The 20,846-nt window shown below is 60.5% G+C and overlaps 4 protein-coding genes across 8 annotated transcripts in view; 3 read left to right on the top strand and 1 right to left on the bottom strand.

Annotated features, from left to right (window-relative positions):
• Positions 1 to 1,890: 1,890 nt before the first annotated feature.
• On the top strand, positions 1,891 to 2,905 carry SMIM44 (small integral membrane protein 44). Its single transcript, XM_053897560.1, is given in 3 exon segments — positions 1,891 to 2,247; positions 2,412 to 2,542; positions 2,544 to 2,905. Coding segments are annotated over 3 exon segments (540 nt in total). The 5' UTR covers positions 1,891 to 1,946; the 3' UTR covers positions 2,652 to 2,905.
• A 1,177-nt stretch (positions 2,906 to 4,082) lies between these two features.
• Positions 4,083 to 7,961, top strand: LOC109256002 (small integral membrane protein 24-like). Of its 2 annotated transcripts, XM_019430916.2 has the most exons (4): positions 4,092 to 4,274; positions 4,671 to 4,782; positions 5,049 to 5,108; positions 7,381 to 7,961. In XM_019430916.2, exons 1-4 carry the CDS (start codon positions 4,208 to 4,210, stop codon positions 7,526 to 7,528), a joined length of 387 nt encoding a protein of 128 aa, XP_019286461.2. In that variant the 5' UTR covers positions 4,092 to 4,207; the 3' UTR covers positions 7,529 to 7,961. The 2 variants fall into 2 exon arrangements, with proteins under 2 accessions (XP_053753536.1, XP_019286461.2); XM_053897561.1 differs by lacking the exon at positions 5,049 to 5,108 and having other exon boundaries at positions 4,083 to 4,274.
• A 1,115-nt stretch (positions 7,962 to 9,076) lies between these two features.
• LOC109256001 (small integral membrane protein 24-like) lies at positions 9,077 to 11,101 on the top strand. The gene is made up of 3 exons (XM_019430914.2): positions 9,077 to 9,307; positions 9,393 to 9,504; positions 10,131 to 11,101. The coding sequence occupies exons 1-3, from the start codon at positions 9,229 to 9,231 to the stop codon at positions 10,255 to 10,257; spliced, it is 318 nt and encodes a 105-aa protein (XP_019286459.2). The 5' UTR covers positions 9,077 to 9,228; the 3' UTR covers positions 10,258 to 11,101.
• Positions 11,102 to 17,029: 5,928 nt separating this feature from the next.
• NFIC (nuclear factor I C) overlaps positions 17,030 to 20,846 on the bottom strand; it is a 57,357-nt gene continuing 53,540 nt past the window's right edge. For 2 of the 4 annotated variants that reach the window (XM_053898213.1, XM_053898215.1), the window contains one exon: positions 19,562 to 19,700. In XM_053898213.1, coding sequence (XP_053754188.1) covers positions 19,683 to 19,700 — 18 coding nt within the window. In that variant the 3' untranslated portion in view covers positions 19,562 to 19,682. Of the gene's footprint in view, positions 19,701 to 20,846 lie in introns of all 4 variants that reach the window. The other 2 variants (XM_053898212.1, XM_053898214.1) reach the window with 2 other exon arrangements.

Below are 20,846 nucleotides of genomic sequence, written 5' to 3'. Positions count from 1 at the left end.
GTCCTTTTGTGTCGGGCTTATTTCACTGAGCACAATGTTCTCAAGGTCCATCCAGGTTGTGGCAGGTGTCAGGCTATCCTTCCCTCTTAGGGCTGAATACGGTTGCATATGATACGGATGGACCACGGTTTGTGGATGTGAGGTATGCAATTTAGTTTGATATGCATAATTGTGTGTGTGTGCTTGTGTGCGTGCGTGTGCGTATGGTTAGCTATATAATAGAGCAAATACAGCCGTATGTTAACTGGGGAAAGTGGATGGTGGGCATATGACAGTTAAGTGTACAATTCTTTAAACTTTTCTTTTTTTGAAAAAGGTGTCTATTTATTTTTTATTTTTTGAGAAATAGCACAAGTGGGGGAGGGGTAGAGAGACAGAGAGAGAATCCCAAGCAGGCTCTGTGCTGCCAGAGCAGAGCCTGACTTGAGGCTCAGTCTCCCGAACCGGGAGATCATGACCTGAGCCAAAATCAAGAGTTGGCCACTTAACGCACTGAGCCACCCAGACACCCCTAACCTAAACTTTTCTATACATTTGCAAGTTTTCATAACAAATCACCGGAACAATGGGTGGCAGGGAAAAGGCGGACTACTGTTCCCAGCATTTAAAAATTTCAAAGTCAGGGGCGCCTGGGTGGCTCAGTCGGTGAAGCCGCCGACTTCGGCTCAGGTCATGATCTCGCGGTCCGTGAGTTCGAGCCCCGCGTCGGGCTCTGTGCTGACAGCTCAGGGCCTGGAGCCTGTTTCAGACTCTGGGTCTCCCTCTCTCTCTACCCCTCCCCTGCTCATGCCCTGTCTCTGTCTCAAAAATAAATAGAAACATTAACAAAATGAAAAATTTCAAAGTCAGGGGCGCCCGGGGGGCTCAGCCGGTTTAGCGTCCGACTTCGGCTCACGTCACGATCTCACAGTTCATGAGTTTGAGCCCCGCGTCAGGCTCCGTGCTGATGGTGCGGAGCCTGCTGGGGATTCTCTCGCTTCCTCTCTCTCTCTGCCCCTACCCATACGCGCTTCCTCTCTCTCTCTCTCTCACGATAAATAAACTTTAAAAAATAATAAACATTTGGAAGTTAAACATACGAAAAGTGTTTTCACTTTGAAAGGTGGAAAAGAAGCTCTTGTTGCAACATAAGTTGTAACGGCAAGAAGAAAAGTTGGGAAAAAGTCCTGAAGGACAGCCTCTCCTCTGCCTCCAGGGGTGCCCAGCCCCCACCGTCACTCAGCTGGACCCCAGCAGTCCCTTCTAGCCTGTCCTCTCCCCTCGCGGTCAGTCCTCCCCGCAGCAGCCACGAGAGGGCGCTGAGTCAGGTCCCGCCCTCCTCTGCCCACAGCCCTCCAGGACTCCCACCTCCCTCAGGGTAAAAGCCCAGATTCTCCCCACCGCCCCCAAGGCCCTCCATGCTCTGCCCCAGACCCCTCCTTGTCCTCCCCTTCTCCCTCTCTCCCCCTCACTCAGTCTGCTCCAGTCAAATGGGCCTCCTCGCTCTTCTCCAGTATCCCAGGCAGGTCCTGCCCCAGGGCCTTTGCACATGCTATGCCCTCTGCCCGGACTGCTGTTCCCCTCTGGCATTCCCATACCTGGTTCTCTTCCTCCTCCGGGTTTCTGCTCACATGCACCTCCATATGGCCTTAGCTACCATATTTTAAGCTTTCACTCCCCTTAGTCCCAACCCCATAGACTCACCCCCCCACCCCAACACGGCTCTGCACGTTCTAACCCAATACATCGTTTACTCTAAGGATCTGTTTTTCTCAACATCTGTCCCCTCGTCTTGAATGTCAGCTCCACGAAGCCAGGGATTTTCCCAGGAGAGGGGACAGCTGGAGCAAAGGCCCTGAGGTCGGGATGGACATTCAGAGCACCAGCCAGGTTGGCGGGAGCTGAACGAGGGGGGGGGGGGGGGCGCAGCGGGCGGAAGCGATTTGCGCTGTGATTAATCCAGACAGATGGTGGCCTCGAAGGAGCCCCAATCCTCTTACCCAAAGCCCCTTAATATTTCCGCCACGCGGGTCACCTCCAGGCCTCTCCTGCTGCGGGCGGCCACCATGCCGGGGCTGGCGGTCGAGGAGGGGATGGAGGGCTGGAGCCCGGCCCCGCCGCTCTACGAGGAGTACCGCCCGCCGCCCCTGGATGCCATCCGCCTGCCCAGGTATGTGCTGTACCTGCTGCTCGCGGCATTCCTGGTGGTGGCCGTGGCCTACGCCATTGTGGGGCATCTCATCAAGGACCTCGCCCACGACCTGGCCGGTGAGCCGCTACCCACCACGGGCCTGGCTGGGGGCAGTGCTGGGCCACCCCGGGGTGTGGGGGGGGGGCGGGGACAGGGGCGGGTACAAGGTCCTCTTGTAGCCAGGCAGGGGGCGGAGGGCGGCCGGGGCCCCTGGGGGCTCCTCACCGGCGTCCCACCGCAGACTGGGCCTTTGGCCCGAAGCCAGACCAGGAGGACGCCCCCCAGGAGCTGCGCCCGAGCCTGGAGGGGGAGGATCTGGAGGAGCTCGATCTGCAGCTGGCCCTGGCCTGGCGGGGCGACGAGGACCCTGGCGGGGGGCACCGACGCAGCCCCCGCGGAAGCCTCCGCCCCGGCTCCCCGCCGCCCTTCGATTGCCTTCAAGGACCCCCCTGGCCGAAGCTCCTTCTGGAGGCTGAACTGAGCTGGGGCCTGCCCTCTGGCCCGGGCCCCGGGTTTGAACCCCTCTGGCTGTCGTGTAGCCTGGACTTGGGCGCCCAGGACCCCTTGTTCCACTGATCTGCCCTGTCTTGGCACAGAATGTTCTCGTTCTCGGCGGGCAGGTCTCCCAGTGGTTGGCACTTCCCGCCTGCTTCCCCCTTAGCCCCAGAGCCTAATCCCGCCCGGCCTCCACCAAGAAGATGTTTTTAAAAGAGTGATAATGGTGGCTAACCGGGACCTAGTGCTTAGCCTGGGCCTGCTGTTGTGCTCGGTGAGCCTTTTCCCTGTGATCCTCGCGGGCAGGACTCACTTGCCCCCATTTAACAGATGGGACAATGGAGGCACGAAGCCCAGAAAGGACTTGCTTGCAGCAGAGAGAACTTTTTTGTGGCCAGAGGCCGCTTCTGCGACCTGCCTTCGGAAGCAGAAGCCCCAAGGCGGGGTTCTGCCCCCGGTCTTCCGGATCTGCTCGGTCCCCCGCCCCCCACCCCGGCCTCCTTCCCACGCTCTGCTGCTGGGCCCCCGCTCGATCTGCCGGTCCCCGGGTGGGGGGGGTCCTGACTTCCCAGCTAACCCTAGAATTCCCGGAGGACAGTGCCCGAGGCTTCCTCCCTCCCGTCTGAGCTTTGCACAGGATAGGGCACACAGTAGGGGCTTCATACGTACCAGCCTGGGTGGTCGGGGTGGGCTCGCTTTGAACTCCACCGCTCCGCTGGGTGGCCTGTAGTCTATAGTCAGACCGCAGGGAGGGAGGAGGCCCCAGGGATGCGTAGGTCCTCCATAAGGCCATGTGCAATGACGCTGTTATCCCCCAGTGCCCCCCGCCCCCCCCCCAGGGCCCTGCAGAGACCCCCCACTCCGGGCCTCCTGCCACGTGCCCGGGCCGTGGCTGTCCCATGGCAGCTGGGCTGCAGCACTCCCTGGCTTGGGCAGGGTCCCCTATCTAATCAGCCCCGGGGACCAAGGTTGACGGGCAGGAGAGCCTGGACCCTGAGTCATCGGCTGCCTGGTTGACCCATTCTCCAGCCATAAGGGCGTGGGTGGGTTTGGAGATGCCCGGTGGGCACGCGGCCCATCCCTTCCTGTCCCTGTGCTCATCCCAGCCTTGGCTCCGGGTGACCGGGGTTCAGATCCCAGCTCGCAAAATTTCCGTGTGACCTCTGTGCTCCTGGCCTCCTCGAGCTTCTCTACGACATGGGGGCATAACATCTTGTGGGGGGTTCGGAGACGGAGTCCTAATGACGCGTGGAGGCCCATCGCGGCCGGGCCCCTGCTGCAGGGAGCCTGGGAGACTGGAGGCTGGGTCCCGGGGCAGGGCCCAGGGTGGAGGGGGCTGGACTCCCCGCGTTAATTGTTATTTCAGGTCCAGAGTCTGACCTCCCGGTGGGGAGGGGAGGGGAGGGGAGGGGAGGAGGGAGGGCCCCCTCCGGGTCTGGGCCTGCCCCACCCCTGGGCCTGCCTGCCGCTGTATCCAGGGCTGGGCAGGGCCTAGACCGGGCCTGACCTTGACTGTTCCGTGCTGCTGGCTCGTCCGCGGCCATGGAGACCCTGGAGACCCTTTTCCTGCTCAGCGCCCTGCTCCTGTCACCTGCCGAGGCTCAGGAGGGTAGGGCTGTGCCCTGGACCCGGGGTGGCGGGTAGGGAGCCGGTTGTGGGATGGGCTCATCCAAAGGCTCACCTTCTCCCCATTTGTCATGATGAGGACCTGAGGCCTCTGAGAGGAGGGGGCAGGGAGATGAGGAATGGGGCCCGGCCCCTCTTGGAGCGCCCCCCCCCCCCAGCCCCTCCACTCCCTCTGGGCCTCCCTCCCCGTCCCTGAGGCCAATCCTGCCTGTCACAGCCCCTAGCCCCCTCCTGGTCTCTAGAGCCGGTCTCTGAAACCCAGCCCCTTTCCAAGACCCCATCTGCCTGAGCACCCCCAGCACCGCTCCCCTGTCCCCTATCGGGGGCCAGGCCCCCGGCCTCCCCATCTCTGAGTCCCACCTGCCCCACCTTCGGACAGCCGCGCAGCGTCGCCTGAAGCCCTGGCTGGTGGGCCTGGCAGCCGTCGTGGGATTCCTGTTTATCGTCTTCCTCCTCATGCTGGCCAACCGCATCTGGTGCTCCCAAGTGAGGTGGGAGCCCCTCTCCCCGCTCCCTTGTCCCCGTCCCCGTCCCAAAGTGCTGGGCGCCCCTCCCCCTCTCTGACTCTCTCTGGTCCCTTCTTCTGTCTCCCCATTTCCCTGTCGCTGCTCAGACCCCCACCTCACAATCCAGGACACCTGCCTTCCTTTCTGTAGTTCGTGAGCCCCAGCTCACGGCAGAGGGGCCGAGGGTCTCCCTACCTCCTGCCCTTCGCCCCCTCTCACCTCCCCCTGCCCCGTTTCTATCTCTCCTACAGGGCTGAGGATGAGGGGGAGCCCAGGTTCAGAATAGAGACCAACCAGGATGTGGACCTGAGGTACCGCCTGTGTGAACGTGGGTGGCTGTGTGTGGGGCCGGGGGGTCTGTGTGCGCCCTCTGCGGGGGTGGGGAGGCACGGGTGGGCACAGATGACCTCCCGCTCTTGAACACTTCAAGCACGTTCCCGCCCCAGGGCCTTTGCACCTACTGTTCTCGCCGATTGGAACACCTTTTGCCGTGTCTTCCGGCTGGCTCCTCCTTCAGTCCCTGCTCAGATCTTTCTTCCTCACGGAAGCCCACCCTGACTACCAGCTCTCCTGACGCTCTGTGTCCCATAGCTGTGCGTTTTTCTTTGCACTTAACCCCAGCTGAAATTCTCTTAGTCATTTACCGCTTTCTCGACACTACACGGTAGCTTCCAATTGATGAATAGAACTTAGCTTCAGTCCCGGCTGTGTGCCCAGTGCTCAGCACAGGGCCCGGCACCCAGTAGGCACTTGGCAAATATGTGTTGAATAAGACGGTGGTGTGGGATTGTGTAGGTGTCTGTGCACAAGCGTGTGGTTTGTTGTGGGTGACTCTTTTGGACTCAGTGCCTCCTATGGTCCTGACTGCTTCCAGGCGTGATTCCGATGGGAGGCTCAGGGATGTGGCAGGGCGGGGGACCTTCCGGTACAACATCTCAACTTGGGCAAAAGTTGGGGGATAAGACTAGGAGGGCAGGAGAGGGGAGGAGGCCAGTCTGACTGGAAGATTCTCAGTTGAGACCAAAATGTACAGGAGAGGTGCAGGCCTGATGGCTTGCTTTGTCTAAGACCCAGTGCAGTTCCAGGGAAATGTGATTCCCACTCCCAAGATGTGCTGGAGGTTGTAGAATCCACCAGAGTTCCTATGTTGGTAGTTTTTTCCCTGCCTTGTTCATTCCTCCATCCGTCCATCCATTCTTCTGTCCATCATCCATCCATCCATCCATCCGTCTGTCCATCCATCCGTCTGTCCATTTTTCCATCCATTCTTCCATCCATCCATCTGTCCATCCATTCTTCTGTCCATAATGCATCCATCCATCCATCCGTACGTCCATCCATCCATCCATCCATCCATTCTTCCATCCATCCATCTGTCCATCCATCCATCCATCCATCTGTCCATCCATCCATCCATCCATCCATTCTTTCATCCAGTCTTCCATCCATCCATCCATCCATCTGTCTGTCCGTCTGTCCGTCCATCCTTCCATCCATCCGTCTGTCTGTCCATCCATCCATCCACCCATCCGTCCATCCATCCATTCTTTCATCCAGTCTTCCATCCATCCATCCATCCATCCATCCATCCATCTGTCCGTCCATCCTTCCATCCATCCATCTGTCTGTCCATCCATCCATCCACCCATCTGTCCATCCATCCATTCTTTCATCCAGTCTTCCATCCATCCATCCATCCATCCATCCATCTGTCCCGTCCATCCTTCCATCCATCCATCCATTCTTCCATCCATCCATCTGTCTGTCCATTCATCCATCCATCCATTGTTCCATTCATCCATCCATCTGTCCATCCATCCATCTATCCATCCATTCATCCATCCATCCATCCATCTGTCTATCCATCCATCCATCCGTCTGTCCGTCCATCCTTCCATCCGTCCATCCATTCTTCCATCCATCCGTCTGTCCATTCATCCATCCATCCATTGTTCCATCCATCCACCCATCCGTCCATCCGTCCATCCATCCATCCATCCATCCATTCTTCCATCCATCCATCCATCCATCCATCCATCCATTCTTCCATCCATCCATCTATCCATCCATCCATCCATCCATCCGTCCATCCATCTGTCCATCCATCCATCCATTCCCCTACCCACCCATCTACTTACTCACTCACCCATCCATCCACCTGCCAATTTCCCCCACCCATTATCCCAGTGATCTATCCCCCCACCACATATCTATACTCCTATCCATTCATCCATTGACATTATTCCTTCCTTCCTCTAATCAATCTATAACTTCCACTCTGTCTACCTATTTCTCCCTCCATGCAAGCTTCCATTCACTTCTCTACTTATCTACCTATCCATCCATCTATCCATCCATCCATTCTCCCCATCCATCCACCTGCCCACCCATGGGATGGTTGGTTGAGCCTTAGTTTCTGCCTTTGCGAAAAAGAGATAAGGCTTCCTCACAAGGACTATTTCGAGGACTCAACAAAGATACTTTTTCTAAAACACTCGTCACAAGGCCTGGCACAGGAAAGTGTTCATTAAATACGAGCGACTCTGTTTCTTATCGTGGTCTGGGGCCTTTGTATTCATACAGTGAAAGAGACAAGAGGAAGAAGAAAGAGGAGGTACAGGAGGAGAAGGAGAAGAAGGCTGAGAAGGAAGGAGAGAGAAACTTGGGGCTGGAGCTGGAGGAGAAGGAGGAGCCCGGAGATGATGAGAGAGTCAAGAACACAGCCATGTGAAGACTCACCACACACTTCTTCCAGGCAGCCCCCCAGAGGTACCCCTTCCACACCATACAAGCAATGACCTGGATGTGAAGCCACCACGACATTCCACGTGGAGGTGGGAACACTGCTCCCAGAAAGAAGACCGGTGGAAACTCGCCCTGCCCCTCAGGGAGGGCCCTCCGTGCGCTACACGCGTGGGCTTTTACCCGCCCTCCTTCCTGATGTGTCTGCCTTGTGATTCCTGGACTTGGAGCACATTCTTGGTTATGGAGAAACCCCCACGCCCTCTGCCATCTCCTGGCCCCACCTACGTCTACCCACTGCCTGATTTCTTTTCCCTCTCCCTGACATCTGTTGTCCAGAACCTCCCCCGTCCCTCTCCGCCCTGGGACCAGCACGGGGCTGGGGCTGCCTTCTGGGGACCTGCATTAAAGAGTTGATAAGAGCCCTCCAGAAGGGCCCCTGTTGTCTCTTGGGACTCAGTGTCCCCCTGGGGGAGGCGGCTTTGGGGGTCGGGGCCAGTGCCTGTGCGGGTAGGGAACAGCAAGTTGCCCCGTGCCCAGATGCCCCGGCACCCGGCACACTCTCCGTGCAATCTCGAGTTTGCTGCCCTGAGCCCTGGACTTTGAGCCCCCAGAGAGCCGTATCCTGGGAAATCGCCGCTCCTCCACCCCCCGGGGTCACGTGGCTCCATCCTGGGGAACTGGGTCTGGGAGGCTGCAGGTGCCACAGGGTTCCCTGCTCTCTTGGGAAGGGACAGTGCTTTCTCCTCCCAGTTTCCAGCTTCCTCTTTCACCTCCGTCTCTCCGGGCCCTGGGCCTTGTCCTGGATGTTAACCATTTCTTAATGGGGACCTTGATAAAGGCCGGCATCCCGGATCGGTTCTGGGGCCCGTAGCTGGGGTTGGTGGGATGCGACCCAGAAGGCAGGGGGCCTCTGTGCAAGAACACTTCCAGGACCGTCCAGCAGGGGGCGGAAAAGCCATAAAGAACATAAAGGCAATAAACGCCCTGAGAGATGCTCCCAGGGAACCCCAACTTCATCCTCGGTCAGCAGTACGTGATCTGTCCCATCTTCCAGCTGAAAATACTGAAGCACAGAGAGACAGATGTCACCGGCCAGGTGTCGCTGGCTGCTGTTGGCAGAGCGGGGATGGAAGTCCAGGCCACCCAAAGGATGAGGGAGTTTGTAGGCTCTAGCTAAGGTCACAGTCGGAGGTGAATGTCCTAGGACGGGGAGGGTTGGGGTGCGGGGTGCTCGTTCCAGGCTGTGCTTCCTAGCTGGGACAACCGTGTCCCTCTGGAATGCCAGACGCAATTCTGCAACCTGGGGACAAGACGTAAGGCACAAAGGAGGTGCCAGGGGTTAAGAACCCTTTGCAGGTGCTGGCACACAGTAGGTGTTCAGGGAAGGAGTTCCCCACCTCTCCTCAGCCTCTCCCCCCACCCCCACCCCGGCTCTGGCTGTGGGGAGTGAGGGGGTCCGGTGCCGGGGGGGGGTCCTCAGGGAGACAGGGTGCTGGGATGCCTGGGACCCTGAGGCCCCTTCCCCGGCAGGCCCCGAATCCAGAGAAGGGGGCCCCACCCCCCACTTCCGGCCACACCGGCCACACCTTGCCCTGGGGTATCCTGGGCAGGCCACTTCCTCCTCTCGGGGGAGGGGGGGTGGCACCCCAGAACCTGCTGGAGAGAGGCGAGGACAGACCCACGAGGATGGACAGGTTCTGGATGACCGCTGGCCGGGTCTCCCTTCTGGAAGCTCTGGTCCCGTGCCTGGTTCAGGCACAGCCCTGTAAGGCCTCTGGGAGGGAGAGGAGGTGAGAAGGGAGTCCCCACCCGGTGGCCCAGCCTCTGACCCTGCCCCGCCCCGCCCGCAGTGGCCCAGAGGAAGCCGTGGCTGGTGGGGCTGGGGGCCGCGCTGGCCGCCCTCTTCCTCACCTTCGTCTTGACCGTGGTCTACGCCGTCTGGTGCAGAGAGTCCCGCGACAGGTGGGCCCCCTTTGAGCCTGAGCCCCCCCCCCCTCCCCTGCTGAACCACCGCCCCCCCCCCCCCCCCCCCGGGAGTCTCTCCCCTCTCCTCCCAGAGCCTCGGAGGAGGCAGGCAGGGCAGGGCAGGGCCGGGGGGGGGGGCGGATTCTTAACCGATGGGGCCTCCCATAACCTCACGGACTTCCCTCCTGACTACTCACCTGAAAACGAGGAGGCTTCCCCGAGACGGGTGTATGCAGCCCCCATCTCTGCTGCCTCCATCCACCCGTGCGACCGTCCACCTGTCCCCCGCCCACCCACGTGGCCTTCTATTCTGTCACCCAGCCACTCGCTCACCTAGCCACCCATCCACGCACCCGTCTGCCTGTTGGGGCACCTGCGGTTCTGAGACTCAGGAAGCCGGGAAGGCCACGTGTTAGGAGCACGGTTGGGGCTCCTGTAGCTCACGGGGGGGGGGGGGGGGGGGGCTCCGGCAAGGGTCCTAACCTGTCCGAGCCTCAGCACCCCTTGTGTACGATGGGAACAACAAAGCGCGGGACTCGGAGGTTCCGGGAGAATCGCAAGAGGCCGGGAGCGCTGGAAGTCCTGATTAAATGAGGTCTTCTGGACCCTTCTCGTTTCCACAGCAACAAAGAGGAGGACGTGGGGAGTGTGAGAAAGGAGGAGAAAGAAGCAGAGGGTGACCAGGGGCTGGAGCTGGAGGAGAGAGAGGTGCCTCCAAACCGTGAAGGAGTGGTGAGCTCCTCCAAATGAAGGTTTCTCGCCTGCCTCCTCCAGGCAGGCCTCCAGGGCTGCCCCAATGCCTGCTCTGCACTCTGCAAGCAAAGTCCCGGTCCTGGGGCCAGGGGCATTATCCCATGTGGGGTTCGGGGTGAAGGGGCCCTGAATGAGGAGCGCTCAGGACCCACCCCAAGTCCCTCTGGGAGGCTTCTTTGCATTTAGCTGGGTGTTGATGCGTCCCCTTCCCCAGCACATCCTGCCCCAGCCCCCTTTCGCACTGGCAAGAGGGACGTGGGGCAGAAACCGTGCAGTTGGCTCTCCAGTGTTTGCAGGGCCCAGGCCCGGTCCAGTCCTGCAGTCTCGCTTCTGCTGCTTCTGGGCAAGAACTTCGAGCCGATGCGGAGCGCAGGGCGGTTTCCTGGGAGACGAGCGCCCCTCCCACCGTCTGCCGAGTTTCTGGTCACTGTCCCCCCCACCCCCACCCCAGCTGGGACTGCGTGCGGTGCCGAGGCTGGGAGGAGACGCGGCGTCATCACCCCCTCTTCCTGCCCTTGCCCTCTTGGTGGCGGCTCCGCGGCCCCGTCCTTGCTGTGTGGCCCTAAGCATGTAACTTAACGTCTCTGTGCCTAAGTGCCCTGTCCGGTAAAAGGCGGGGGGGGGGGGGGGAGGAAAATAACTCGATCCTTTGTAAGTTGTCATGAGGACGAAGTGAAATGATGTCCACAAAAATCCTGGGCACAGAACCCGGAACCCAAAAGGTGTCTAATAAATGCCAGCTTTTTGTGATGCTGAAACGGCGCGGATGGGGCCGGGCGCACGGCCGTCCTCGAACAGGCTTGGGGGATCTAGAAGGCCACAGCGTGAGCGCCCAGACCGCGGCTCTGGGGTCCGGACGATCCGGGGGTTCCGGGTGGGGGCGGAGCGGAGGTCGGGGAGGTCGGGAGAAGGGCGGGGCCGTGTAGGCTCCTCCCCTTCCGCAGGGGCGGGACTTCTCCTCTAGGGGCGTCTGGAAATGGGGCGGGGAGCGTTTTGTGGCTGTCGCAAGCCCGCGTCCCTTGTATGGCATTTAGTTGGGGGCCCAGGGGACGGCGAACAGCCTGCAGTGTTGGGACAGCTCCCCCCCCCCCCCAAAGCCAAGAACTGCATCACCTCAGGGGCCAACGTCCGAAACCACAGACGCTTTCCTGGAGATTCCCCCCCCCCCCAAATAGCGGAGCCCTGACCTCCGGTCTGAGGACCCCAAGCCCGGTTGACCTCCCACTCTGGGTTGAGCCCCACACCCCTGGTGAAGTCCCACAGCCCTGAGTGACCCCCGACCCCGGCTGAGCCCCCCACCCTGGGCTGAGCTCCAGACTGACCCCCCCACCTCTGGTTGATGGGGGTCGAGCCCCCATCCCGCATGAACCCTACCCCAACGCCCCCCCCAATGACCCCCAACGCTGTCTGAGCCCCCACAACAGGCTGAACCTTCATCCCTCAGAAGAAGCTCCTGCTAGGGCCCCCTTTCTCGTTGCGGGGAGGGGCTGGGCTGCAGGGTGGGGGTGAGGGCGCAGGTGGCTGGGGGCTGCTTGCCACGCCTGCGCCCAACACTGGCTTCTGGGTCCAGCTCCCCGTCCCGTCCACGAGGGGGCGCCAGAACCTCGCTGCCGAGGGCGGAAGCACCCAGCCCTGTCCAAGATGGGGCAGGGGACGGGAAGAGGTGGGGTCTGGGCTGCCTCGGACCCCCCCCCCCCCCCGACGACGGTCGTCTGTTCCTATCTGGTTGGCGGCGTGGGGCCGTGCATCTGCGTGGACTGTAGGGGCACTGTGCCTGGTCCCTTTGTGCGTCCTCTCTCTATGCCTCAGTTTCCCCATCAGTAAAGAGGGATGTAATCCTCCCTCCCGGGTAGGTCTGTTGGAGTATGGAAGGAGCCTGTGCAGCAGAGAGCTCTGGTTGCCCAAATTGGGGGGCTCTTGGAGGTCTCTGGGGGACTTGGAATGGGGGCGTAGGATGAGGGGCAATGACTCGGAGATCCCAGCCCCCCCCCAAGAAAGGGAAGTGACTGCCCCTCACACCTGCAATGCTCCTGTGCCCCCACAGCCTCGCTCCTATCTGCCCCCAGCCTTTGAGAAGCCCCCATGGCTACTGGGGTTGGGGAAGAACCCGACACGAGCACTGCCAGCCCTGTGTGACCAGGGCCAGGGTGGGACAGACTGGGGCTGGGGGCTGGGAGCTCGGAGGGTGAACGGGGGCTTTGCCCAGGCAGGTGGGAGAGGCCCCCTGGATGAGAGGGTGTTGGAACCGAGTGAGGTCCCACCCTCCTCTGCCCACAGCCCTCCAGGGCTCCCACCTTCCTGGAGGAAAAGCCCAAGTCCTGACGGTGGTTCCAGAAGACCCTGCCTGCGGGACCTGCCCTGTCCCTTCCCCTCCTTCCTCAGTCCCTCCCTCTGCTTCAGCCACAAGGGTCTCCTGGCTGTTCCTCCAACACGCCAGGCGGGGGTCCTACCCCAGGGCCTTTGCACAGACTGTGCCCTCTCCCTGAACCACTCATCTGTCAGATTTCCAGAGGGCTGTTTCCCTCCTTCTGTTCAGGTCTTTGTTTAGATGCTACCTCCTCATGGGAGACCCACTCTCCCTTCCCTTACTTTGCTTTACTTCTTTGGCACCTACCGCCTCCGATATATATCTTGCTGATTTTTATTGTTTACCCTGCATCTCCGCAACTTGGAGCTGTAACGGCTATGAAGGCAGGTTATTTTGGGCGTTTTGTTCCGTGCCGTGTCCCCAGCACTCGGTACTGAGCAGATGCTGCGGAAATCTTTGCTGAATGAATGGGACTTTGACAGGTGGAGAAAGAGAGGGAACGCATCCTGCATGTTATGGAGCGTCGTCCGTGTTCCAGCTTCTGTCCTGGGAGCCGGGGGGGGGGGGGGGTGGGGGTGGGGTGGGGGGGGAGGCGGAGATTCCTGGCACAGAGCGGGTGCTCCCTAGATAACCACGGAGTTTGTTGGCTGAAGACCCTGAGGGAATCCGAGACCGGTGGGGGAAACCCGGGCAGGCCTCCCGGAGGAAGAGGACATTGTAGGACCTGAAGGGTCTGCGTAGGGAGGGGAGGCTGCAGAGAGCAGAACAGCAGGGCAAAGGCCTGGGGGGGGGGGGTGTGAAGTGGCCCATCCTGGGAATGGGAGACCACTGGAGCCATCAGGGACTGTGCAGGAAGGACCAGGACCCAGATCACTCTGTCGGGGGCGTCCCGGGCAATGTGGGGGGCTGAACAGCATCCGTGCCCCCCCCCCCCACCCCCGGTCAACGAATGTCTCCAGACACCGTGGAGTGTCTCTGGGGGACACTTGATCTAAAGACCTCAGAACACCTGCCCGATTCTCCGAAGTGCTGGGGTCCCTGCTTCCTGAGGCCACCGGCCCGGCGTCTGCCCTTCATTCTGGCACAGAACAGCCCACACTCAGCACAGAAAGGACCCGAGACAGTCAGAAAGAGTCGAAGCTTAAGCTTGTTTAATTTTTATACATTTTTTCTTTTTCTTTTCTTTTCTTTTTTTTTTTTTTTTGCTTTTTATTGAATCTTTTATGGAACCCCCCCCTTTTTTCATTTTTTTCTTTCTTTTTTTTTTTTTTTTTTGCATAGGGAAACAAACAAACGAAATAATAACAGCCAGAGTCACTTTCTGTAAATGGTAGTTAGGTAGGCGCGTCTGCAAAAAAAACCCGAAATGACTGCGTAATATACAAGGTTATGATCAGAGTATGATGTGAGGAGGGGGCAGGCGGGTGAGCCGGGCAAGGGAGGAGTTGGCCAGGTCTGCCTGGATGTCCCCCGTCCCCACCTGGGGAGGGAGAGGGGGGCGGCAGACCCAGCCCGAGGCTTCTCCCAACTTGGGTTCATGAACATGGTGCACGCGCGCGCGTGTGTGTGTGTGTGTGTGTGTGTGTGTGAGATCTGGTGTGTGTGGCAAGCAGGAAGCAAGAAACAGAGTAAACTATCCTGGTAATATCAGTAAAATACAAAATGGGGGGGGGGAACCTCAAAAAATATCTTGGAGGAAAAGAAAACGAACAGCAACAACCACCAAAAAGTTTTTAAAAGAGAGAAAGGAGGGAAAGAAAAGGCAAGAAAAGAAAGGAACTTCAGAGTCAAGTGGGTCTCTCTCCTTCCTCCCTGTCTCCCCTGTGCTGTGCTCTGTCCCTCAGACTCTCTCGTCTTTCCCCCCATGCGGGGTCCTGGGGGTGGGAGGGCAGGAGGCTGGGGGCAGAGGCCAGGACCCCCGGATTTGAAGGGACTTTGGTTTTAGAGGCCCGACTGGGACCCAAGATGGGGGGGTGGGGGGTTGATGCATTGGGGGAGTGGACCGGGGGTTCCCGGCCGGAGGGGGCTGGGACACAGCCCCCCGTCCCCTTCCAGTGGGTCCCCTTGTAGCCAGGAGGTGTGAATGGAGGGCTGTGGGGAGGGCGGTAGCTTGGGGCGGGGAGTGACTTCCTTCCTCTCCCAGAGCCCTTACTCCTGTTGGATCCCGCCTCCTCTTTCCTGAGGCCTGGGGGGCCCCTGGGGAACAGGGGAGGAGAACCCCAAAGCCACACCAGCAGACATGTGAGGCACTGCTTGGGAAAAGGCTGTTTTGGTATTGCAACAAGTCCCACTGGTACGGCTTTGGGTCTGTGTCCCTGCCTCGCCTGGGGGTGGGGGTGGGCCAGCTCCGGGGTCCCCACACGCTCCGAGATGCTTCGGGATGGCTGGCTGGATGGGAGAGGCTGTGTCAGTTTGGAGGCGGGGACTCTCAGGAGGCGTCCCGAGGGGCAGAGATGGGGAAAGATGGGAGGAAGCCGGATTTGAGGATGTATGTCTGGAATCTCCCTCCCAACACCCTCCAAAAAGAAAGTGAAAACCAGGGTCTCGGAGAGGGAATCCAGGCCAGAATAAAAAGTAGCCACTGTATAATCTGTATTAATGAGAAAAAAGTCCAAAGTACCGTGGGGGACGCCAGGGTGGGGAGGGCGTCTGCGCGGTCTATCCTGCAGGGGCCCGGGGTTGCTGCTTCTGGCCCCAGGCTCCTGCCTAATGGCTGCTGTCCCTGGGGACAGACAGAAGGTTCCAGAACAGAGACGGGGATGTGTGGGGCTGAGGCTGGAATTGTCTGCTGCCTGGGGGGTGCGGCTGCCCCCCACGTCTGCTCCGGGGTTCCTCTTGGGTCTGATTGTCTAGCTCACGGGTGGAGGTCTGGGCTCAGAACTCGGCAGGAGCCTGGGGCCCAGACCTGGGCCTGGGGACCCCCGACCCCCTTTCTCCTCGGCTGGACGGGCCCGGGACTGCTCGCCTCTCCACACCTCCCCCTGCCCCTGGTTGGTATTCCAGGTCCTCGTCCAAGAGAGGATGGGGGCCATCTGTATGTACTCTGGAGGCCTCCCGGTTCTTTTCCACAGCATGGCTGGAACTTGGGGTCAGGCGGGGCGGGCTGCGAAGGGACCGTGGGGGGGGGGGACCACGGGGTCCCCGAGAAGCCCTCGGGGTGGGGTCCCGGTAGGGACTCTCCAGTGGCTGTGCCCCAGTTCTGGGGGGAGGGGAAGAAAAACCAGAAATCAGCCGCATGAACACGGACACGCGTGGCCTCGGGCCCTCGGACCTGAGGACAGATCTTAGGGGCAGTGTTTCGGCCACCGAGACCGCGACCTGCCCCCTGGGACCTGCTGAGGTGTCTTTTTGCAACAGGACATGGTATGAGTTCTGATGGTGGATGAAGCCAGGGCCGGCCTGCGGGCCCCCCCACCCCCACCGCTCTGGGGGGGGTGGGGGCAGCAGGTCAACGAATGGGGGCCATCTGCCTGCTGTGTCCCCTCGGGAGATGCGCGGTGGGCTCAGGTGGGGGCCGGAGGTCGAGAAACTCAGCCCTCTGACACCCTCAGTCTGCCACTGTCTCAGCTTTGGTTGAGTAAAGAGCAAAGGAAACTGAAGACAACAAGAAAGAAAGGAAGAGAAAGGAAGGAAGGGAAGGGAAGGAAGTAAACGAAGAGGAAATAAACTCAAGGAAAAGACAACAGTGTCAGCAGCCACGAGACGGGAGGCCTGTGCCCGGGCTGTCCCTGTCCCCGCCGGCCCGGGCTGGGCCCACGATGGCTGAACTAGGTCTACAGGTACAGACGGACACATATTGCATATATTGGGTTTGGCTTCTGTTTTCTGTTTGCTTCATACCAGGTACCTTCCACAGTCAGAGCTGGAAGACACAGAACTGGGTGCTGGGGCTGCGGGGGAGAGGGCAGGACGGGAAAGGCCGCCCAAGGCCAGTCTCCAGGGATGGGGGGGCCGGCGAGTCCTTTGGCAACAAGGAAGGGGTGCCTGGGGGGTTGGAGGGGGACCTCGGGGGTGGGGTGGCAATGTGACCCTGAGCCGGGGGTGGGGGGGGGGGGGGAACGCCAGCCTGCAGGAGAGGTGGGATGAAGTCTGGCTGTGGGCAGGATGGCCACCCCATAGGGACACCGCTGGCCGGGGGGCCAGGGTGCACCCCTGAGGTCTGTCCGCTGCTGCTGTGGGCAGGGGACTCGGAAATGACGCCCCTGGAGCCCAGGGGTGGGGCTGGGGGTGGCAAAGCACCAGCGAGCACCCCCAATGCAGCAGGAGACACGGAGCCGGGGGTGGGGGGTGGGGGGGGGGCGGACCGTGGGGCGATTATTCTGTGGATTGCTTTCTTTAGCGTGTGATTTTGCTTTTTTTTTTTAAATTCTTCTTCGGTTTTTTTTTTTTTTTTTTTTTTTTTTTTTTTTTTTACAAATAGAAATACATCCCTCTTCAATTTTTATTCTTTATTTCATGTCATTGTTTTGTCTTTTTTTTTTTTTTTTTTTTTTTAACTACACGAGCAGAACATGCGGCTATCTGTGCGCTGATATTGTTTAAAGGTAATACTTATCTTCGGAAGGCAAGGCACATCATGTGATAGAAAATTCCGTGCAAATTAGGAAACATGGAGTTTTTTTAAGTTTTTTTTTTGTATCTTTTTTTTTTTTTTTAAAGAGGAGGGGGGTAGTGTTGGAGGGTGGGGGGGGCTGGGGGGGGCGGGGGGGGGGAGACAGAGCCAGGTATCACTTGCCATGCAGTGCCAGCCACAGCGAGCTGACATCAGGAGCCAGGTCACAGGAATCCCCGACTAAGCACCATGCAAAGTTAGGTAGCTGGGGGGTGCCAGGCGCCCCTCCCCTACCCTGCCTACCCGCACCCTAAGGTTCCCGGCTGAGAAGCTTCCGGATACCCCAACTGCACGACCCACCCCCTCCTGCCCTCCCGGAGAGCGGCCCATGCTTTGGTCCCCTACGGCCACCCGGTGGAGGGGGCCCTGGGGACAGACGGACGGACCAAGGGCTCTTGGAAGCCTCTGGACGATGGGAGGGGGGTTGGTGGGGACGGGTCTTTCTCTCTATGGTCGAGTGGGTTTGCCAAGCCCCTTGGGCTGGTTTGGGAGGAAAGTCCAGTTTCTGGGGAGGTGGGAGAGGCTGGCCAGGCCCGGGGCACGGGAGAGGGGGAGAAGGGCCAGGCTGGGAGCAGGTGATGTGGAGGCCCTCCCCAGGGCGATGGCTTTGGCCCAGGCGGGGGGTGGGGGGCTGCGGTGGGGGAGGTTTTCCCCAGGGCCAGGCATGGAGGAGGCCAGCTGGGCCTGGGACGGGATGGGAGGAGCCCCTGTGTCTGGGCCTGGTGACCCGGGAACACCTAACACCCCCTCCCAGGCCCCCCACCCAAGATGGCCATCCCGGGCTGGAGGTGGGGTGGGGCCAGGGAGCCGGGGCTGGGGGGCACCCGGTGTCCCCAGCTTAGTGTTTTTGGAGCGGCTCAACGGAAAACGTTTAGCGGATGGGGGGGTCCCCTACATGGCTACAGGGGACCCCCCTAGGCGCCGGCCCCTCCCTCCCCTGGCCAGAACCCCCCCCCCCCCCCGACCCCATCCAGGCCTACGTGGACTACAGTGACCGGCCTGCTTTCCTTGTGGGGGCCCGGCCACAATGCACCTCCCTGGCTGCGCCCCACTTCGGCGGGGGGAAGTTGAAAGTGCAAACCGTGGTCCCCCTTTGGGCCGGGAGGCACCAGGGAGGGGGTGTCGCTCCAGGATGTAAGGCACTGGCAGAGGAGGCGAGGGAGGGCCCGCTGGCTCCCCAGATCCCACCCCTGTGCCCGAGCGCAGCAGGGCTTGAGGGACGCCCAGCTCTGCCCCTTGGGCCGACCGTGGGTGGGGTTGGGGGGGGGGGAGTCCCATCTCTCTAGCTCTGAGGGGGGCACAGCAATGAGGGTCAGTGACTGGAGGCAGCCGGGCTGTGGGAGGGAATGGAAGGGGCCCCCGGCCATTTCGCATCCCAGCTGGACAAAGGGGGGCGGGCGGTGGGAATCAGGCACTTAAACCACTCGCTCTCACCTCCCACCTCCGTGGGCTACGTGGCGGCGGGGGGGGGGCTCCCCTCCCAGGGCTCGGGTGGATGGAGGCTCCAGACGGGTGTCCCCTCCCGGGGAGCTCTGGGTCTCTCCACGCGCCCCAGCCCCTTCCTCGGAAAGTGCATTTCTTACAGTGTGTGCAATGTGGATCCCTCCCCGGGGGCGTGTGGAGCAGGGCCGGCGGGGTGCGGGGTGGGGTGGCCTCCAATGCCGAGGGGTGGAGCTGGGGGTCAATTGCATAGAGACTTCTCCTCCCAAACAGGGCAGGCCTGGGGCTGAAAGACCAAGTCCCCAGCGAGCCCAGCCGGGCGCGTGCACGCGTCAGGGCAGGACGCTCCGGAGAAAGTTTCTGCCGCGCGTCCCAGTCCCCCGGAGACACGCAGGGTCTCCCCACAACCCTCTTCTGCCCTTGTCGCTTCCCTGCCCGCCCAGGCCTCCAGGGCGGCCTCTGCTGCCCGCGGCTGGGGTCCTCGCCGGCCCCCCGCCGTCCCCACAGCCCCTGCGTCCCCACTCGGCGGAGGCCTGGCCCGCATCGGGCAGAGGTGGCCTGGCTGGGTGTCCTGCCCCGTGGGGCCTGGGCAGGGGCACCAGGCCGCGCTCACCTGGTCCTGGGCGGAGGCGGGGAGCGGGCGCCCGACCTTCCGGAGCAGGCAGCCAGAGGAGATGAATAACTTAGGAAGACGCCCCGACCTCCGAGCGGTGGCTGGGCCTGGCCCTCTGGTCCGGCGGCGGCGTCCCGAGAGTCTGAACGGTTGCTGTCTTCACCTTTTGTCTTCTTGGCTGGGTGGGTTGATTTTTATGGTTTGGTTTTTTTTTTTTTTTTTTCCGTTTGTCTTTTTTTTTTTTTTTTTTTTTTTGCCTTTTTTTTTCTTTTTGCTTGTTTTCCTCCTGTGTGTACGTATGTGTCTGTTTTGTCTTTTCGGCCAGGCTGGGAGTCGGCGGGGTGTTCTTGCTTGCTGTAACTTTCCACTGAAAACGTGGGCCAGGGGCCGGCTGTGCGGCCCCCTGGGATTCCCGCGACGAAGGAGCAGGGCGTGGGAAGAAATCTTTCTTATCCCAGATACCAGGACTGGGTGCCCGACAGGGACACAGAGAGGGGGGGGGGGGAGGGGGAGAGAGAGAGAGAGAGAGAGAGAGATGGGGGTCAGACTCTCCTGTTGACCTCGCTGGCCACTGCCCACACCCACCTCCCTGTGACCTGTGACCCCCGCCTCCCTTATCCCGGACCTGTCATAACCTGCTGGATGACCCTGGGCGAGTGCCTGCCCCGGAGCAAGGCTGCTACACGACGTACAGGATGCCCAGTGACATCTGAAGTCTGGAGAAGCCCCAGAGAAAGCTTCTGGCACGTAATATGCGGCTTGCAGAATATACTTCTGCTACAACGATTTTCTTTTAATTGATTTGTTTTTTATCTTTTCTTCACCTGCAGTGTCAATCTATTCAAGCGTCCTGTGGTTTTGTTGAGAACCAGGTCTCTGAGCCTCAGTGCCCTGAGCACAGAATAGGGGAGAGGATGTGCCCCCTTATATCCAGGCCATGCGATCGATCGGGGCTGTTTCCTTTCGTTTTCTTTTTTTAAACAAACACTGCCCCCACCCTCGCCGCCACCCCGTTTCAAAGTGAAGAAGACAGGGGCTCAGAGAAGTCAAGCCGTTTGCCTAAGTCCACCAGCGTGGGAGCCCCAGAGTGGAACTGCGGCTGGGGCCTGTGTGGTTCCAGTCCCCGCTTCTCCCCTGCCCAGGTCGGACCTCTGGCCTGGCCGCTGAGGGGCCACGACTTCCACTTTACATGGGGGGGGGGGCGGGTACTGAGGCTCGGGATCGGGGACAGCTCCAGTCCTGGTCTCCACAGGGAAGTCACGGGGAACACACCCTTCCCCTGGAAATGCATCGACTGCACCTGCGTGGGGCCGGCCTGGGGACCCCCCCCCCCAACTGATGCTGAGTAGCGCTGCCCCCCCCACCCCTGCCGTAAATCAATCGTGCCCCTCCAACCAGGCCGCCCTGTGGGCCATCCCAATGAACTGGCGCCATGGCTCCCAGCCCCCCACCTCCAGCCAAGTTCAAGTTCATCTTGGCCATTACCTCATGTCTGGTTTCTGTTGGCAACCAGACAGACTCTGGGCGTGACCCTCCCCCATGGTGGCCTCCCCTTGGCCCTTCCTCCCTTCCTCCCTCCTCCCTCCCAGGCCTCTGGTCCCAGTAACTTAACA

The sequence above is a fragment of the Panthera pardus genome, unplaced genomic scaffold (assembly GCF_024362965.1).
Source record: "Panthera pardus isolate Hobbes unplaced genomic scaffold, ASM2436296v1 HiC_scaffold_8, whole genome shotgun sequence".
Lineage (NCBI taxonomy): Eukaryota > Metazoa > Chordata > Mammalia > Carnivora > Felidae > Panthera > Panthera pardus.
Note: the sequence above shows the minus strand (reverse complement) of the source record. Positions and strands in the feature narration are given on the sequence as shown.